General features: G+C 44.9%; 1 protein-coding gene across 1 annotated transcript in view; it reads left to right on the forward strand.

Moving 5' to 3' along the window:
- The window catches only part of LOC139380022 (nephrin-like), a 59,808-nt gene extending 46,967 nt beyond the window's left edge, over positions 1–12,841 (forward strand). The window contains exons 17-30 of the mRNA XM_071122514.1: positions 719–859; positions 1,982–2,106; positions 2,551–2,713; positions 2,943–3,099; positions 3,452–3,603; positions 4,612–4,723; positions 4,917–5,098; positions 5,370–5,411; positions 6,270–6,395; positions 8,673–8,718; positions 9,347–9,479; positions 11,802–11,880; positions 11,986–12,158; positions 12,394–12,841. Coding sequence (XP_070978615.1) covers positions 719–859; positions 1,982–2,106; positions 2,551–2,713; positions 2,943–3,099; positions 3,452–3,603; positions 4,612–4,723; positions 4,917–5,098; positions 5,370–5,411; positions 6,270–6,395; positions 8,673–8,718; positions 9,347–9,479; positions 11,802–11,880; positions 11,986–12,158; positions 12,394–12,516 — 1,754 coding nt within the window. The 3' untranslated portion in view covers positions 12,517–12,841. The remainder of the gene's footprint in view (positions 1–718; positions 860–1,981; positions 2,107–2,550; positions 2,714–2,942; positions 3,100–3,451; positions 3,604–4,611; positions 4,724–4,916; positions 5,099–5,369; positions 5,412–6,269; positions 6,396–8,672; positions 8,719–9,346; positions 9,480–11,801; positions 11,881–11,985; positions 12,159–12,393) is intronic.
- Positions 12,842–13,524: the final 683 nt, after the last annotated feature.

Here is a 13,524-nt window from a genome sequence, read left to right on the forward strand (position 1 = left end):
CACTTCATGGCTACAGATGTGAGTGCTACGGGTCGGTAGTCATATAGGCAGGTTACCATAGTGTTCTTGGGCACAGGCACTATGGTGGTCTGCTTAAAACATGTTGGTATTACAGACTTGGACATGGAGAGGTTGAAAATATCAGTGAAGACACTTGCTAGTTGGTCAGCGCATGCTCGCAGTACACGTCCTGGTAATCTAGTGAATGTTGATCTGTTTAAAGGTCTTACTCACATCGGCTGCGGAGAGCGTGATCACATAGTCTTCCGGAACAGCTGGTGCTCTCATGCATGTTTCAGTGTTATTTCCCGCCAAGCGAGCATAGAAGATGTTTAGCTCGTCTGGTAGGCTCGTGTCACTAGGCAGCTCTCGGCTGTGCTTCCCTTTGTAGTCTGTAGTTCCCTGGCACCGGGCCACAGCCACCACACTCCTGTCCCTAACCTCCCACCTCAACCTCCACCACTGCACCCACCTCCCGGAGGGGTTACCCAGCCATTAAAGGAGGGGTGCTGTGGTACAGTGGTGGTCTGACACATGGGCTGTTGTTTCTGTGGGAATTTTGCCAGGCCAATCAATAATATAGCATTAGATGTCACTTATAAGCCATGAGTGGCTTAGGGACATGTGGTTTATGCATTTATAATGAATATTTTTGTGTGGCTGTGTGTGTGTGTGTGTGTGTGTGTGTGTGTGTGTGTGTGTGTGTGTTTATGAACAGAAATGGATCCTCGGTACCACTTTACTGAGAGCACAGCGTTTGAGATCTGGAATGTGACAAGGAGAGACACCGGGGTCTACACTGTGAACTGTACCAACGAGGTGGGGTCTGACAATACCACCATCACTCTGGACGTACAGTGTAAGTCTCACTGGCGTTGAATCTGGTCTGTCTACTCACCTCAACACCGTGTTAGAACACTGAACTCAAGTCTAGGCATTAGCTCAGGGATTGAACACAAGTCTTCAGGACTCAGGACAGGCAAGGTTACTCAGTCCTCATGCGAGTGTGGTTCATCAAGCCACCTACATTACATGCTAGTGTTGTATACCCAAAAACACAAATTCTGTCACAACCTTAAACCAACCGACCGACACATCCCCATCCCACTGCCCTCTTAATGATGTAACAATCGCACTGTTCTGAATTTAGGTCTGAATGTTTCAGTAAAACCTACAGTACAGTACAAGCCTAATGGACAGACAGCACAGCGCTGTCCTGATCCGAAGGAACCTGACAGTTGGAGGTTTCCATAATGTATAGAGGATTGTAATAGCTTTAATGGGTAGGCTACTTAACAATGTTGTTCCTGGTTAAAATGAATGTGGTGTGTGAGAAGGCCTTAAGTGTCTCTGGTGATTCCATCAGTGTGCTGTGTGTATGAGCACAGACGGGGGCGTTGGGACACTAATGCCACTACTGTTATAAGTAGATGGCACCCACAGGAAGAGAAGAGCACACAGTCAGGTGGAAAGGGATTACACTACAGTATGTTGATGGAGTCATAGTGCTGCTGTATTCAGGACATAGTGACTGACTGAAGGAGGGATGGAAGGAGGGAAAGTGGGTCATGATGACTGCACCCTCCCTGCCTCTGTCTCGCTCAAAGTTAAAGTGGAGGACAGGCGGCATGCAATGGGGAACCTCCAGGGTGATGTGGCCCAATTTAGGGACATTGAATTGGGCAGGGGTGTTTGACAGTAGGGGGTTGGGACAGTTCTAAAATATACTGGGGTTAAATTGATTGGCAGATATTTCATATAAAGTGGTCACTTAGAGAAAGGTCATTATTTACAGTATGTACAGGGTGTCTGTAGGATCAGTGATGAATAGAATGGAATAGAATTGAATAGAATGAATAGAATTAGAGAGAGAGTTGGAGGTCGGTGAGTGGTGAGTGACTGATTGTTCCTTAAGTTCTAAAGTAGAATTGTACTTTCATATTGTTTCTCTCGTCCTACTTTCTTATTGTCTACTCCCCAGATGCCCCTAGTGTGAAGATGGAGAAGGACCCAGTGTATGTGGACGTGGGGGAGACAGCAGACCTGTTTTGTGTAGCAGATGCCAACCCCATCATCAACACTGAAATGTTCTCCTGGAAATGGCTGGTGAGAACCCCCATATCCCCATCTCATCTCACCTCTCCTTTCTCCTGATTTGATTTCCCTTTATCTGGCCTCCTTTCTTTTATTTGACCATTTCTTACTGTTTATCACTCCCCCTCTTAAATGCAGTGATGTGCCATATTTCAGCGGCTCTAACTATCCTTCCGCCCCACCTCTCCCGGCTCCCGGCTCCACACTTGGCCCAAATCCAGAAAAATTGCTTTCATTATGGCGCGGCAACTAAAGGGCACATTCATCAACGTATGCTCTCTATCCTGTATCTACTGCTCTCTTTTTTTCTCTCTTTTACTCTTTTTCTCTCTCTCTTTCTCCGCTCCCCCTGGAGTACCTGTACTGATCTTGCACAGGAGGGGGTGGGGGTGTACGAAGATGTGCATGCTGTCCTCCTGTCTTCCTCTCATTTGTCACTATCCCTGTCTTCCTCAGGGTGAGGGGGAGATGGAGGAGATGGGGGAGCAGAGCCAGGATGAGGCCACTGGGCAGCTGACCATCCAAGGGGCGACTCGGGCACACGCCGGACGCTACCAGTGCACTGCCGACAACAACATAGAGCCCACTGCCAGCGTTTCAGTCCAGCTGGTGGTGCGCTGTGAGTCTAACGAGCTCTACCAAGATCTATCAATCATGTCGTGTGAATACATCATGGGTGCAATGGAGTGGAAAAGTGTTGTGGGTGTCTTTGTTTGTGTGGCACCATTCACTATGTCTATGCATATCTGTATTAATTTGCTTGTATTCCATGTTTCTGTCTATCCATTTCTGTTTGTACATGTACAATGTGAACATCTCTGGCTGTGTGTTTGTCCTTTTTTGTGTAGTTAAGCCAGAGCTCCAGAAGGGGGCTCAGTGGAATAAGGTGGCGAGCAGAGGGGATGGCACCAGAACAGCTGAGGTGGTGTGCCAGGGAGAGGGCATCCCCCGGCTCCACTTCTCCTGGGCTAAAAATGGCGTGCCCATAGACTTCATACACCCCAGGTGAGAGCACATCCCACCCCTCACTCTCCATCTGGTTCTCACCTTCTCCCCGTTCCACACACACACACGCTCACGTACTCAAACATAGCCACACATATCCCCAACAATGTAGAAACGTAAACTACTGTGTCATGAGAATGTGGCAAAATATTCATGATGGTGGATAACTAGATTAGTTTCCATAGTTTATACATTCATTCAGTATCTCACCATTAAATCTTAATTTGGGACTTTGCCTCTCCCTATGCAAATACCTGTCACAGTGCCTGCTGTCTGCCCTATAACCATATTGTGTGTGTGTGTGTGTGTGTGTGTGTGTGTGTGTGTGCTGCGTGTGCTGCGTGTGCTGCAGGTACCAGGAGAAGACCGTTAGGGAGGGCTCATTACACACCAGCACGGTAACCGTGGTGAATGTGAGTGCAGCGCTGGACTACGCAGTATTCACCTGCACTGCTCGCAACACTCTGGGAGAAGACACACTCAACATCCAACTGCTCAGCACCAGTATGTGTGTGTGTGTGTGTGTGTGAATGGGTAAAAGGTCAAAGGTTAAGTCAGATATCAGGGCCCAGGGATGTTGCTATGATGTAAAACACGTACTTTACAGCCAACTGCTAGAGTCCCATTGGTCCTAATTTAGCTACATCCATAGTGTTTGTGTGTTTGTGTATGTGCTGCCATGTCCACAATTTTATTAGTGTGGGAGGACCCTCCAGCTTATAGAGAAAATGTTCTGTCTCTCTCGACTGTAGGAAGAGCAAGTCCTCAGTGTCAGTCCTCAGTGTCAGACACCCGAGTATCTCTCCTTTATCCCCTGCCTATAGCTCTAATTCCTCGCTCTGTCAGATAGGCTGAGTCGCCCTCTGGCTCACTAGCAAGTGTATTCCTACGCCGGCGATGTCAACACGGCCCCTGCTCCCAGCGAGCCCCCTGGCCTCCATTGGACTCATTTAATGTTTAAAAGCGTGAAATACAATTCAATATTCACTGCTGTTTTTTTCTCTCCCTCTGTTTTTTTTTACTGCCTTGAATATTCATAATTAATCTGACGCAGCGATAATAAATGTTATATGCTTCCTTATCATCAGAAGGCCGGGAACGGAAAGAAGGCTGTATTCTATCCCTGCCCGCCTCGCTGCCGCTGTTTGGATTAAAAAAAGACAGATCCAAATAAGACTGACCCCTCTAACCTCATATCTTATGAGCGGAACTGATCATGGAAATGATTTACTCTGCAAACAGAGCTGCCTATACGCCTGCAAGCACAGCTTCTCTCTCTCATTCTGGTGCTGAACTCTCCTTCTCTTCTGCTCTCTTCCTCTGTCATTCTCTTGTTTATCCTTTCTATCCTCCAATTTCACCTACCCTTCAATCTACCCCCCCTTCTTTCTCTCTCTCTCTTTCCATTTCTCTACATTTTTCCCACCCTGTTTTTCCCCCAATTTTCTCTCCCTTTCTCTGCCCTTTCTCTCTCTCGTTCTCTTACCTTCCATCTCTCTCTCTAACACACAGATCAACCAGATCCTCCCTCAGAATTCCGCCTGGTCAGCTTCACCCATGCCTCTGCAACTCTAGAATGGATCCCAGGCTTCGATGGGGGCTTGGAGCAGAGATTCCGTGTCAGGTGATAGAGCATTGACTACAGTTTGGCAGAACATGATGTGTCAAATATTGTGATCTCTTCTTTGCATTCATAAGCAACCAACACATCCTTGATAGGGATATTAGGAACAGGTCTGGATCAAGGGTCAATTCCATTTCACTCCTGTCAGGTTAGAGCCCATCCCTGTACTGACTAAGATACTGTTGATTGACAGGTACCGTTGGGCTGACTCTGTGAGTTTCCTCTACGTGGATGTGTTCCCTCCGAGAGCAAACATCTTCATTGTGACAGGCCTGTCCCCCGCCACTACATACAACTTTTCTGTCAACGCACTCAACTCCATGGGAGAGAGTGACTACGCAGACAACAACTCAGTACTCACCATCACCACCGAGGGTCAGTCTAGAGCAAGTTCACAACATGACTTCTGGGTCCAAGCTAGGAGAGGGACAATGGTCGGACATTAGATGGTTTGGACTCCTGCCCAGCTGGTGTTGAGATCAGGTTATGTCTCTAATGACATCCTATGCCCCATTTTGTAGAACATTAATAGTCTTGGCACTATATGGGGAATAGGATGTCATTTGACATTTGACCCAGGTTTATCTTGCAGTGATAGAACAGCATTGATGTTTTTTTCCCTGTCTTCCATGGTTCTTCTAACCAGAGTGGGAAGGAGCAGTCCAGGAAGAGGATCCCTTAGGGGAAGGTAAGTTTACCCAATATTTTTTGGAACTATGGAAAACACCTATTTTCTAAGCTGGCTAAATCATGTTAATATACAGTATGCACCTCAAATGCCCTTAAATGTGTGCTCTTTGAGTAATGGTACTGTAGTTATGGCAGCCGTGGCCATAAATGCTACTTTCTTTCCTTCTGTTAGTCTTCTATCAATAAAGGAAGTGAGAGACCAGCTTACATACTGATTATTATTATCCCTTAATAAGTTTGACTCATTATGCAATAAACGTATTTACCACAAAAGAGTCAAAAAACATAGTGAAGTTCAATTATTAAATACCAAAGACGCAACAGCTGTAATGGGCGCCCATCGAGTGGTGCAGCCGTATATGTGCCTTTCGAGTGGCGCAGCACTCTTATATCCCAGCAAAGCTTCCCACCCATACAATGATATATCAGTAGTTTTCCACTCACATCACACAGCACTTTCCATGGAGCTTAAGGACATGGTCTGCTGCTAACCATGACCCAGGAGTTTCAATCATCTCAACCACTGTTGGCACCACTTCCTCTTATCTTGTTGCTGTTTAGGCCATTGAAAATATCTGTGGTTTCCAGTCACCGGAACCCTAACAGACAGTTATCTAAAACTACACACTCCCTAATATCAACTAACCCTTTCTCTCTACTTTTACTATCACCTTACAATACAAAAACATCCCCAGAGACTTAAGGCCTCTTTCTACTTCCCCTTAATCACACAAAAGCTATTAATCATACAAACCACAATTATTTACAACCGAACACCCTGTTCCTGGATCTTGCTTCCTATGATGTCATCATGGTGGATCAACTCATTCCTGTTCTTGGTTCTCTTGTAAACCAGAGACAAGAGGGTTGTCACTGTATCAGACTGTGATAATGGCGGTGGTTGGTGGGGCTCCGCTGCTGGCTCTCAACTGGCTGGGCTGCTTCCTGTGTCTGAGGTGGAAGAAAAGGCGGAGCCAGACAGGTAACCGTGGCAATACCATGGCCAAGGTTGTGTGACTGTTTTCTTCTGCATCTGTCTCAGAAACCTCTGCCCAAGTCAGCAAAGAGTTGAGCCTGAATCTTAATGCATCTCTCATTTCTTTCTTTCTTTCTCTCTCCCGCTATTTCTCTCTCTGTGTCTTCTTATCTCTTCTCTTCCTCCTTTCCCTCCAAACACACCCATCTGCCCCTCCCTCCCACTGCAACCATCCTCCAAGACTGTCACTTCTTCCCTCTATCTTTCCCTTCATCTAATTTATTTTATTTTATTTTATTTTTTCTCTCTCTCCCTCTCACTCTCTCTCTCTCTCTCTCTCTCTCTCTCTCTCTCTCTCTCTCTCCCTCCATCCCTCACTTCCGTTATCTCTATATCTGTCTCTCTCAGTTTCCGTTCCCTGCAACTGTCAGGTCGCATATCTCACATACAGTGCCTTGCGAAAGTATTCGGCCCCCTTGAACTTTGCGACATTTTGCCACAATTCAGGCTTCAAACATAAAGATATAAAACTGTATTTTTTTGTGAAGAAGCAACAACAAGTGGGACACAATCATGAAGTGGAACGACATTTATTGGATATTTCAAACTTTTTTAACAAATCAAAAACTGAAAAATTGGGCGTGCAAAATTATTCAGCCCCCTTAAGTTAATACTTTGTAGCGCCACCTTTTTCTGCGATTACAGCTGTAAGTCGCTTGGGGTATGTCTCTATCAGTTTTGCACATCGAGAGACTGAACATTTTTCCCATTCCTCCTTGCAAAACAGCTCGAGCTCAGTGAGGTTGGATGGAGAGCATTTGTGAACAGCAGTTTTCAGTTCTTTCCACAGATTCTCGATTGGATTCAGGTCTGGACTTTGACTTGGCCATTCTAACACCTGGATATGTTTATTTTTGAACCATTCCATTGTAGATTTTGCTTTATGTTTTGGATCATTGTCTTGTTGGAAGACAAATCTCCGTCCCAGTCTCAGGTCTTTTGCAGACTCCATCAGGTTTTCTTCCAGAATGGTCCTGTATTTGGCTCCATCCATCTTCCCATCAATTTTAACCATCTTCCCTGTCCCTGCTGAAGAAAAGCAGGCCCAAACCATGATGCTGCCACCACCATGTTTGACAGTGGGGATGGTGTGTTCAGCTGTGTTGCTTTTACGCCAAACATAACGTTTTGCATTGTTGCCAAAAAGTTCAATTTTGGTTTCATCTGACCAGAGCACCTTCTTCCACATGTTTGGTGTGTCTCCCAGGTGGCTTGTGGCAAACTTTAAACGACACTTTTTATGGATATCTTTAAGAAATGGCTTTCTTCTTGCCACTCTTCCATAAAGGCCAGATTTGTGCAATATACGACTGATTGTTGTCCTATGGACAGAGTCTCCCACCTCAGCTGTAGATCTCTGCAGTTCATCCAGAGTGATCATGGGCCTCTTGGCTGCATCTCTGATCAGTCTTCTCCTTGTATGAGCTGAAATTTTAGAGGGACGGCCAGGTCTTGGTAGATTTGCAGTGGTCTGATACTCCTTCCATTTCAATATTATCGCTTGCACAGTGCTCCTTGGGATGTTTAAAGCTTGGGAAATCTTTTTGTATCCAAATCCGGCTTTAAACTTCTTCACAACAGTATCTCGGACCTGCCTGGTGTGTTCCTTGTTCTCCATGATGCTCTCTGCGCTTTTAACGGACCTCTGAGACTATCACAGTGCAGGTGCATTTATACGGAGACTTGATTACACACAGGTGGATTGTATTTATCATCATTAGTCATTTAGGTCAACATTGGATCATTCAGAGATCCTCACTGAACTTCTGGAGAGAGTTTGCTGCACTGAAAGTAAAGGGGCTGAATAATTTTGCACGCCCAATTTTTCAGTTTTTGATTTGTTAAAAAAGTTTGAAATATCCAATAAATGTCGTTCCACTTCATGATTTGTGTCCCACTTGTTGTTGATTCTTCACAAAAAAATACAGTTTTATATCTTTATGTTTGAAGCCTGAAATGTGGCAAAAGGTCGCAAAGTTCAAGGGGGCCGAATACTTTCGCAAGGCACTGTACCTCTCATCTCACTCTCTCCTCTCCACCCTTCGTCCTCACACACTTCTTTATTTCTTCATCCATCCTTCTCTGTCAGATCTCTTTTACTTTTTCAATAGTGCCCCTATCCAATTTCTAATCCCCACTCATTCATCCCCCACCCTCTCTCGCTCTCTCTCTCTTGCCCTCACTCTCTCTCCCTCTCTCACTCTCCCTCCCTCTCTTCTCCAGAGAGTAAAGGCAGTGTTTCAGATGGGAAGAAGAGTGAAGGAGATGGGTGAGTCATCATCTTAGTCTGTCTCTGTGTGTCCAGGCTAGTCAGCACCCAATCCAGTCCAGTGGGTACAGACAAATGACTATACGTCCAATCTAAACCCTGCCCTACTGACAGACCACACTCAGCACCCACAACAGCAAAACTACAGGACCCTGTGACGTACAAAAGTCTCCCGTTTTGTATGATGTAATGTAGCAGCAAAAGAGTAAAGCAGACACTCCTGTCAGTCTAACTTTGCAATTAGGGGGCAAAGCAACAGCGCAAATATAGGTGTCACATCCGAATATACTTAAAATGCAATACGCCATATGGCATTGACAGTGCTATGCTCTTGTGCACTGTACTGTAGTGTACATGTCTTTGTATGTAGCTATATTCTCCCTGGGGATTAAGAAAGAGTGACATACGATGAGTGGGTGGGTGATGGGATGGAGGGTGTTGATTGGCTGATGTTGATATGTCTTAATTTAAAAATGGGAAGGAAAAAAAATAAAAGAGTGAGATGGGAGGATGTGGGTGGGTGGTTGGGGAGTCGGGATGTGATGCTGTGTTTTCTAATTAAAAAAGATACAGAAAAGTAAAAAAGAATGGAGAAGGTTAGACGCTTTGTTCTGTCTGTCATATCCAGGTCCACTGTGTCCACTGCCAGCGGCTCCACCAGGTATGAGGTCAGAGAACTGGTGAATCCTACGGCCCAGTGCACCCTCCTCATCGACAGCGGATCAGAACCAGACAGCAGTGTCTACGAGAGCTACGCTGGGGTAAGAGGAGAGCGAGGGGGAGGAGGAGGTGGGGAGAGGCGGGGTGGAGGAAAGAGAGGGGAAAATGGGGGATACTTAGTGAGTTGCACAACTGAGGAGAAGGAGTAAGGAGAGGAAAGAGGGAGTAAGGAGAGGAAAGAGGGAGAAAGGGGGATGACAGAGAGGGAGATAACTGAGAGAGTGAAAAACACAGTAAGGTGTGGTGGATGAAGGGGAGAGAAGAGGAAGTTGACAAAATAAAGAGACAGAGGGAGGGGCTTAGAGAGGAATAGGAGAAGAATAAAGTGAGAAAACAGGAGGGATGGGAGGTAGGAGGATGCTAGCAGACAGAGGTGGAGAGGTGAGCAGAAAAGGAAGGATTAAGGAAGGGGGAGATCGGTCAGAAGAGAGGAAGTGGAGGAGTCAGGCATAACGAGGGAAACAGAGGAGAGATAAACTAATAAACACCTTTGGCTGTTCTCAGAGTAGGAAAGGGAGATCGATAGCCCACAATTAGCATGCAAAATACACTTCGATCCTGGTGAAATTGCACATTGTAAAAGGTCAACAAGGCATTGAACCCTACAGAAAAATGTTAAGTAGAATATAACAACACCGGCAGAGAGAGGCTATTGTTAGATTAGGATCTAATGCAAGCAAATTCTCCTCAGAGATGTTAGCTAACCCTGAGTTATAATACAATACATCTAGTCTAGGCAACAAAATATACTGTTTGTCATGTGTCTCTCTACAGAGTCACCATGTACAGTTGTGGCCAAAAGTTTTGAGAATGACTCAAATATAAATTTTCACAAAGTCTGCTGCCTCAGTTTGTATGATGGCAATTTGCATGTACACCAGAATGTTATTAAGAGTGATCAGATGAATTGCAATTAATTGCAAAGTCCCTCTTTGCCATGCAAATGAACTGAATCCCCAAAAAACATTTCCACTGCATTTCAGCCCTGCCACAAAAGGACCAGCTGACATCATGTCAGTGATTCTCTCGTTAACACAGGTGTGAGTGTTGACGAGGACATGCTGATTGAGTTCGAATAACAGACTGGAAGCTTCAAAAGGAGGATGGTGCTTGGAATCATTGTTCTTCCTCTGTCATCCATGGTTAGCTGCAAGGAAACACGTGCCGTCATCAATGCTTTGCGCAAAAAGGGCTTCACAGGCAAGGATATTGCTGCCAGTCAGATTGCACCTAAATCAACTATTTATCGGATCATCAAAAACTTCAAGGAAAGCGGTTCAATTGTTGTGAAGAAGGCTTCAGGGAGCCCAAGAAAGTCCAGCAAGCACCAGGACCGTCTCCTAAAGTTGATTCAGCTGCGGGATCGGGGCACCACCAGTAAAGAGCTTGCTCAGGAATGGCAGCAGGCAGGTGTGAGTGCATCTGCACGCACAGTGAGGAGAAAGACTTTTGGAGGATGGCCTGGTGTCAAGAAGGGCAGCAAAGAAGCCACTTCTCTCCAGGAAAACATCAGGGACAGACTGATATTCTGCAAAAGGTACAAGGATTGGACTGCTGAGGACTGGGGTAAAGTCATTTTCTCTGATGAATTTCCGATTGTTTGGGGCATCCGGAAAAAAAGCTTGTCCAGAGAAGATAAGGTGAGTGCTACCATCAGTCCTGTGTCATGCCAACAGTAAAGCTTCCTGAGACCATTCATGTGTGGGGCTGCTTCTCAGCCAAGGGAGTGGGCTCACTCACAATTGTGCCTTTAACACAGCCATGAATAAAGAATGGTACCAACACATCCTCCGCGAGCAACTTCTCCCAACTATCCAGGAACAGTTTGGTGATGAACAATGCCTTTTCCAACATGATGGAGCACCTTGCCTTAAGGCAAAAGTGATAACGAAGTGGCTTGGGGAACAAAACATTGATATTTTGGGTCCATGGCCAGGAAACTCCCCAGACCTTAATTCCATTGAGAACGTGTGGTCAATCCTCAAGAGGCAAGTGGACAAACAAAAACCCACAAAGTCTGACAAACTCCAAGCATTGATTATGCAAGAATGGGCTGCCATCCCAGAAGTTAATTTACAGCATGTCAGGGCAGATTGCAGAGGTCTTGAAAAAGAAGGATCAACACTGCAAATATTGACTCTTTGCATCAACTTCATGTAATTGTCAATAAAAGCCTTTGACACTTAAGAAATGCTTGTAATTATACTTCACTATTTCATAGTAACATCTGACAAAAATATCTAAAGACACTGAAGCAGCAAACTTTGTGGAAATTAATATTTGTGTCATTCTCAAAACTTTTGGCCACGACTGTACAGTACAGCATCTGTCTATGTTTTCACCTATGGTCTTTGTCCTCCCAGGAGGGCTCCCACTACTACTACCCCACCAGTGACTACCACCCCTCTCTCTACCCCCACCCCGAGGGAGCACAAGGGCAAGGTGAGAGAAACCAAAATACTACCTATGAATAATACATCACAAGAGAAAAGACGGAGACATTTCTCTGTTTAACTTCAAATGACCTCTTTGGCTCTCTTTTTCAAGATGGCCGCTGCTACCCACTAGAGCCCATAGGCCATGAGTATGAGGAGGTGAGAGACTGGGGCATGTATCAGGACGTGCTGGGGTTGTCTCTCCCACTGCCTCCTTCCCAGTTTGACCCCTGGTTACCAGAGCAGAGGCGAGAGTGGAGACCACCCCCACCCAGTTACCCTCAGGTCAGCACAACCCCACTGGGATAAAGTACTAGTTATTGATCCCTGAGGGGTGATGACCCTTATAGTTTCACATATTGGACTAGATGTGTTTTATCACCTTGATTTTTTCCCAAATAACATAGAGATTGGATGGGAAGTTTCGCATCAAAATTATTTCAAGTTAGGATTTTGTAAACGGTGCTATATAGTATCGTCATGTCTCTCACCTTCTTGACACAGCTTTCTTCTCTAACAGGGAAGTGGGAGGGGCTTGACTGCCCCACAGCAGCCAATCAGAAGGAAGGATCCGGTGGTTGAGCGACGCCCAGAGAAAAACGACTATGATTTACCTTTTGAGCTCAGAGGACAGTTAGTTTAGGAAGCTTAAGCCTTGATTCCAGATTGTGGAAAATACCTCAGACTCAAATAGAAACTCTTAGTGCTTTGCTGGTATTGAGTACGATATGAATAGGAAGCCTTTCAACTGATCAAAATGTTACTACCAAAAGGTACAATATTTACAGTAGGTGATGTTGTGGGACAGTTAATCAATACAAATTAGGCCTCCCGTCGATCCAAAGATGTAAAATGTAAAAGACGAAGTAACAAAACAGAGTTTTTCTTACAGATCTTTTAGTAACAATCGACTATACTCTACTGTACAAATAAAATGGCAAGGACAATCTAGTCCTAGGCCTAACTGATACACAATTCCAACATGCCTCGTGTTTTTATACAGATACATGTCATATCCAAAATCTTTCTCCAACAAGAGCCTTTACTGGAAATGTCACTCCAGCAAGATGAGAGGTGAAAAAGCAGCAGCTACTCTTAACCTCTCTGTGATCGTTCGGGACGCTCCCATCTCGCCAACAGCCAGTGAAAATGCTGGGCACGAAATTCAAAACAACAGAAATCTCATAATTAAAATTCCCCAACCATACAAGTATTTTACACCATTTTAAAGATACACTTCTCGTTAATTCAACCAAAGGCTTTTCGGCGAAAGCAGAACATATCATTATGTTAGGTCAGCAACTAGTCACAGAAAGCATTCAGCCATTTTCCAACCAAAGAGAGGTGTCACAAAAAGCAGAAATATAGATAAAATGAATCACTAACCTTTGACGATCTCCATCAGATGACACTCCCAGGACTCAATGTTCACATTACATGTATGTTTTGTTCAATCAAGTTCATATATATATCCAAAAACTACAGTTTACATTGACGCCAGTTTCAGAAATGCCTCCAAAACATCTGGAGAAATTGCAGAGAGCCACATCAAATAACAGAAATACTCATCATAAACTTTGATGAAAGACACACGTTTTACATAGAATTAAAGATAAACTTGTTCTTCTTGCCTGTCGCGGGATCATTTTCG

The sequence above is a fragment of the Oncorhynchus clarkii genome, chromosome 2 (genome assembly GCF_045791955.1).
Source record: "Oncorhynchus clarkii lewisi isolate Uvic-CL-2024 chromosome 2, UVic_Ocla_1.0, whole genome shotgun sequence".
Lineage (NCBI taxonomy): Eukaryota > Metazoa > Chordata > Actinopteri > Salmoniformes > Salmonidae > Oncorhynchus > Oncorhynchus clarkii.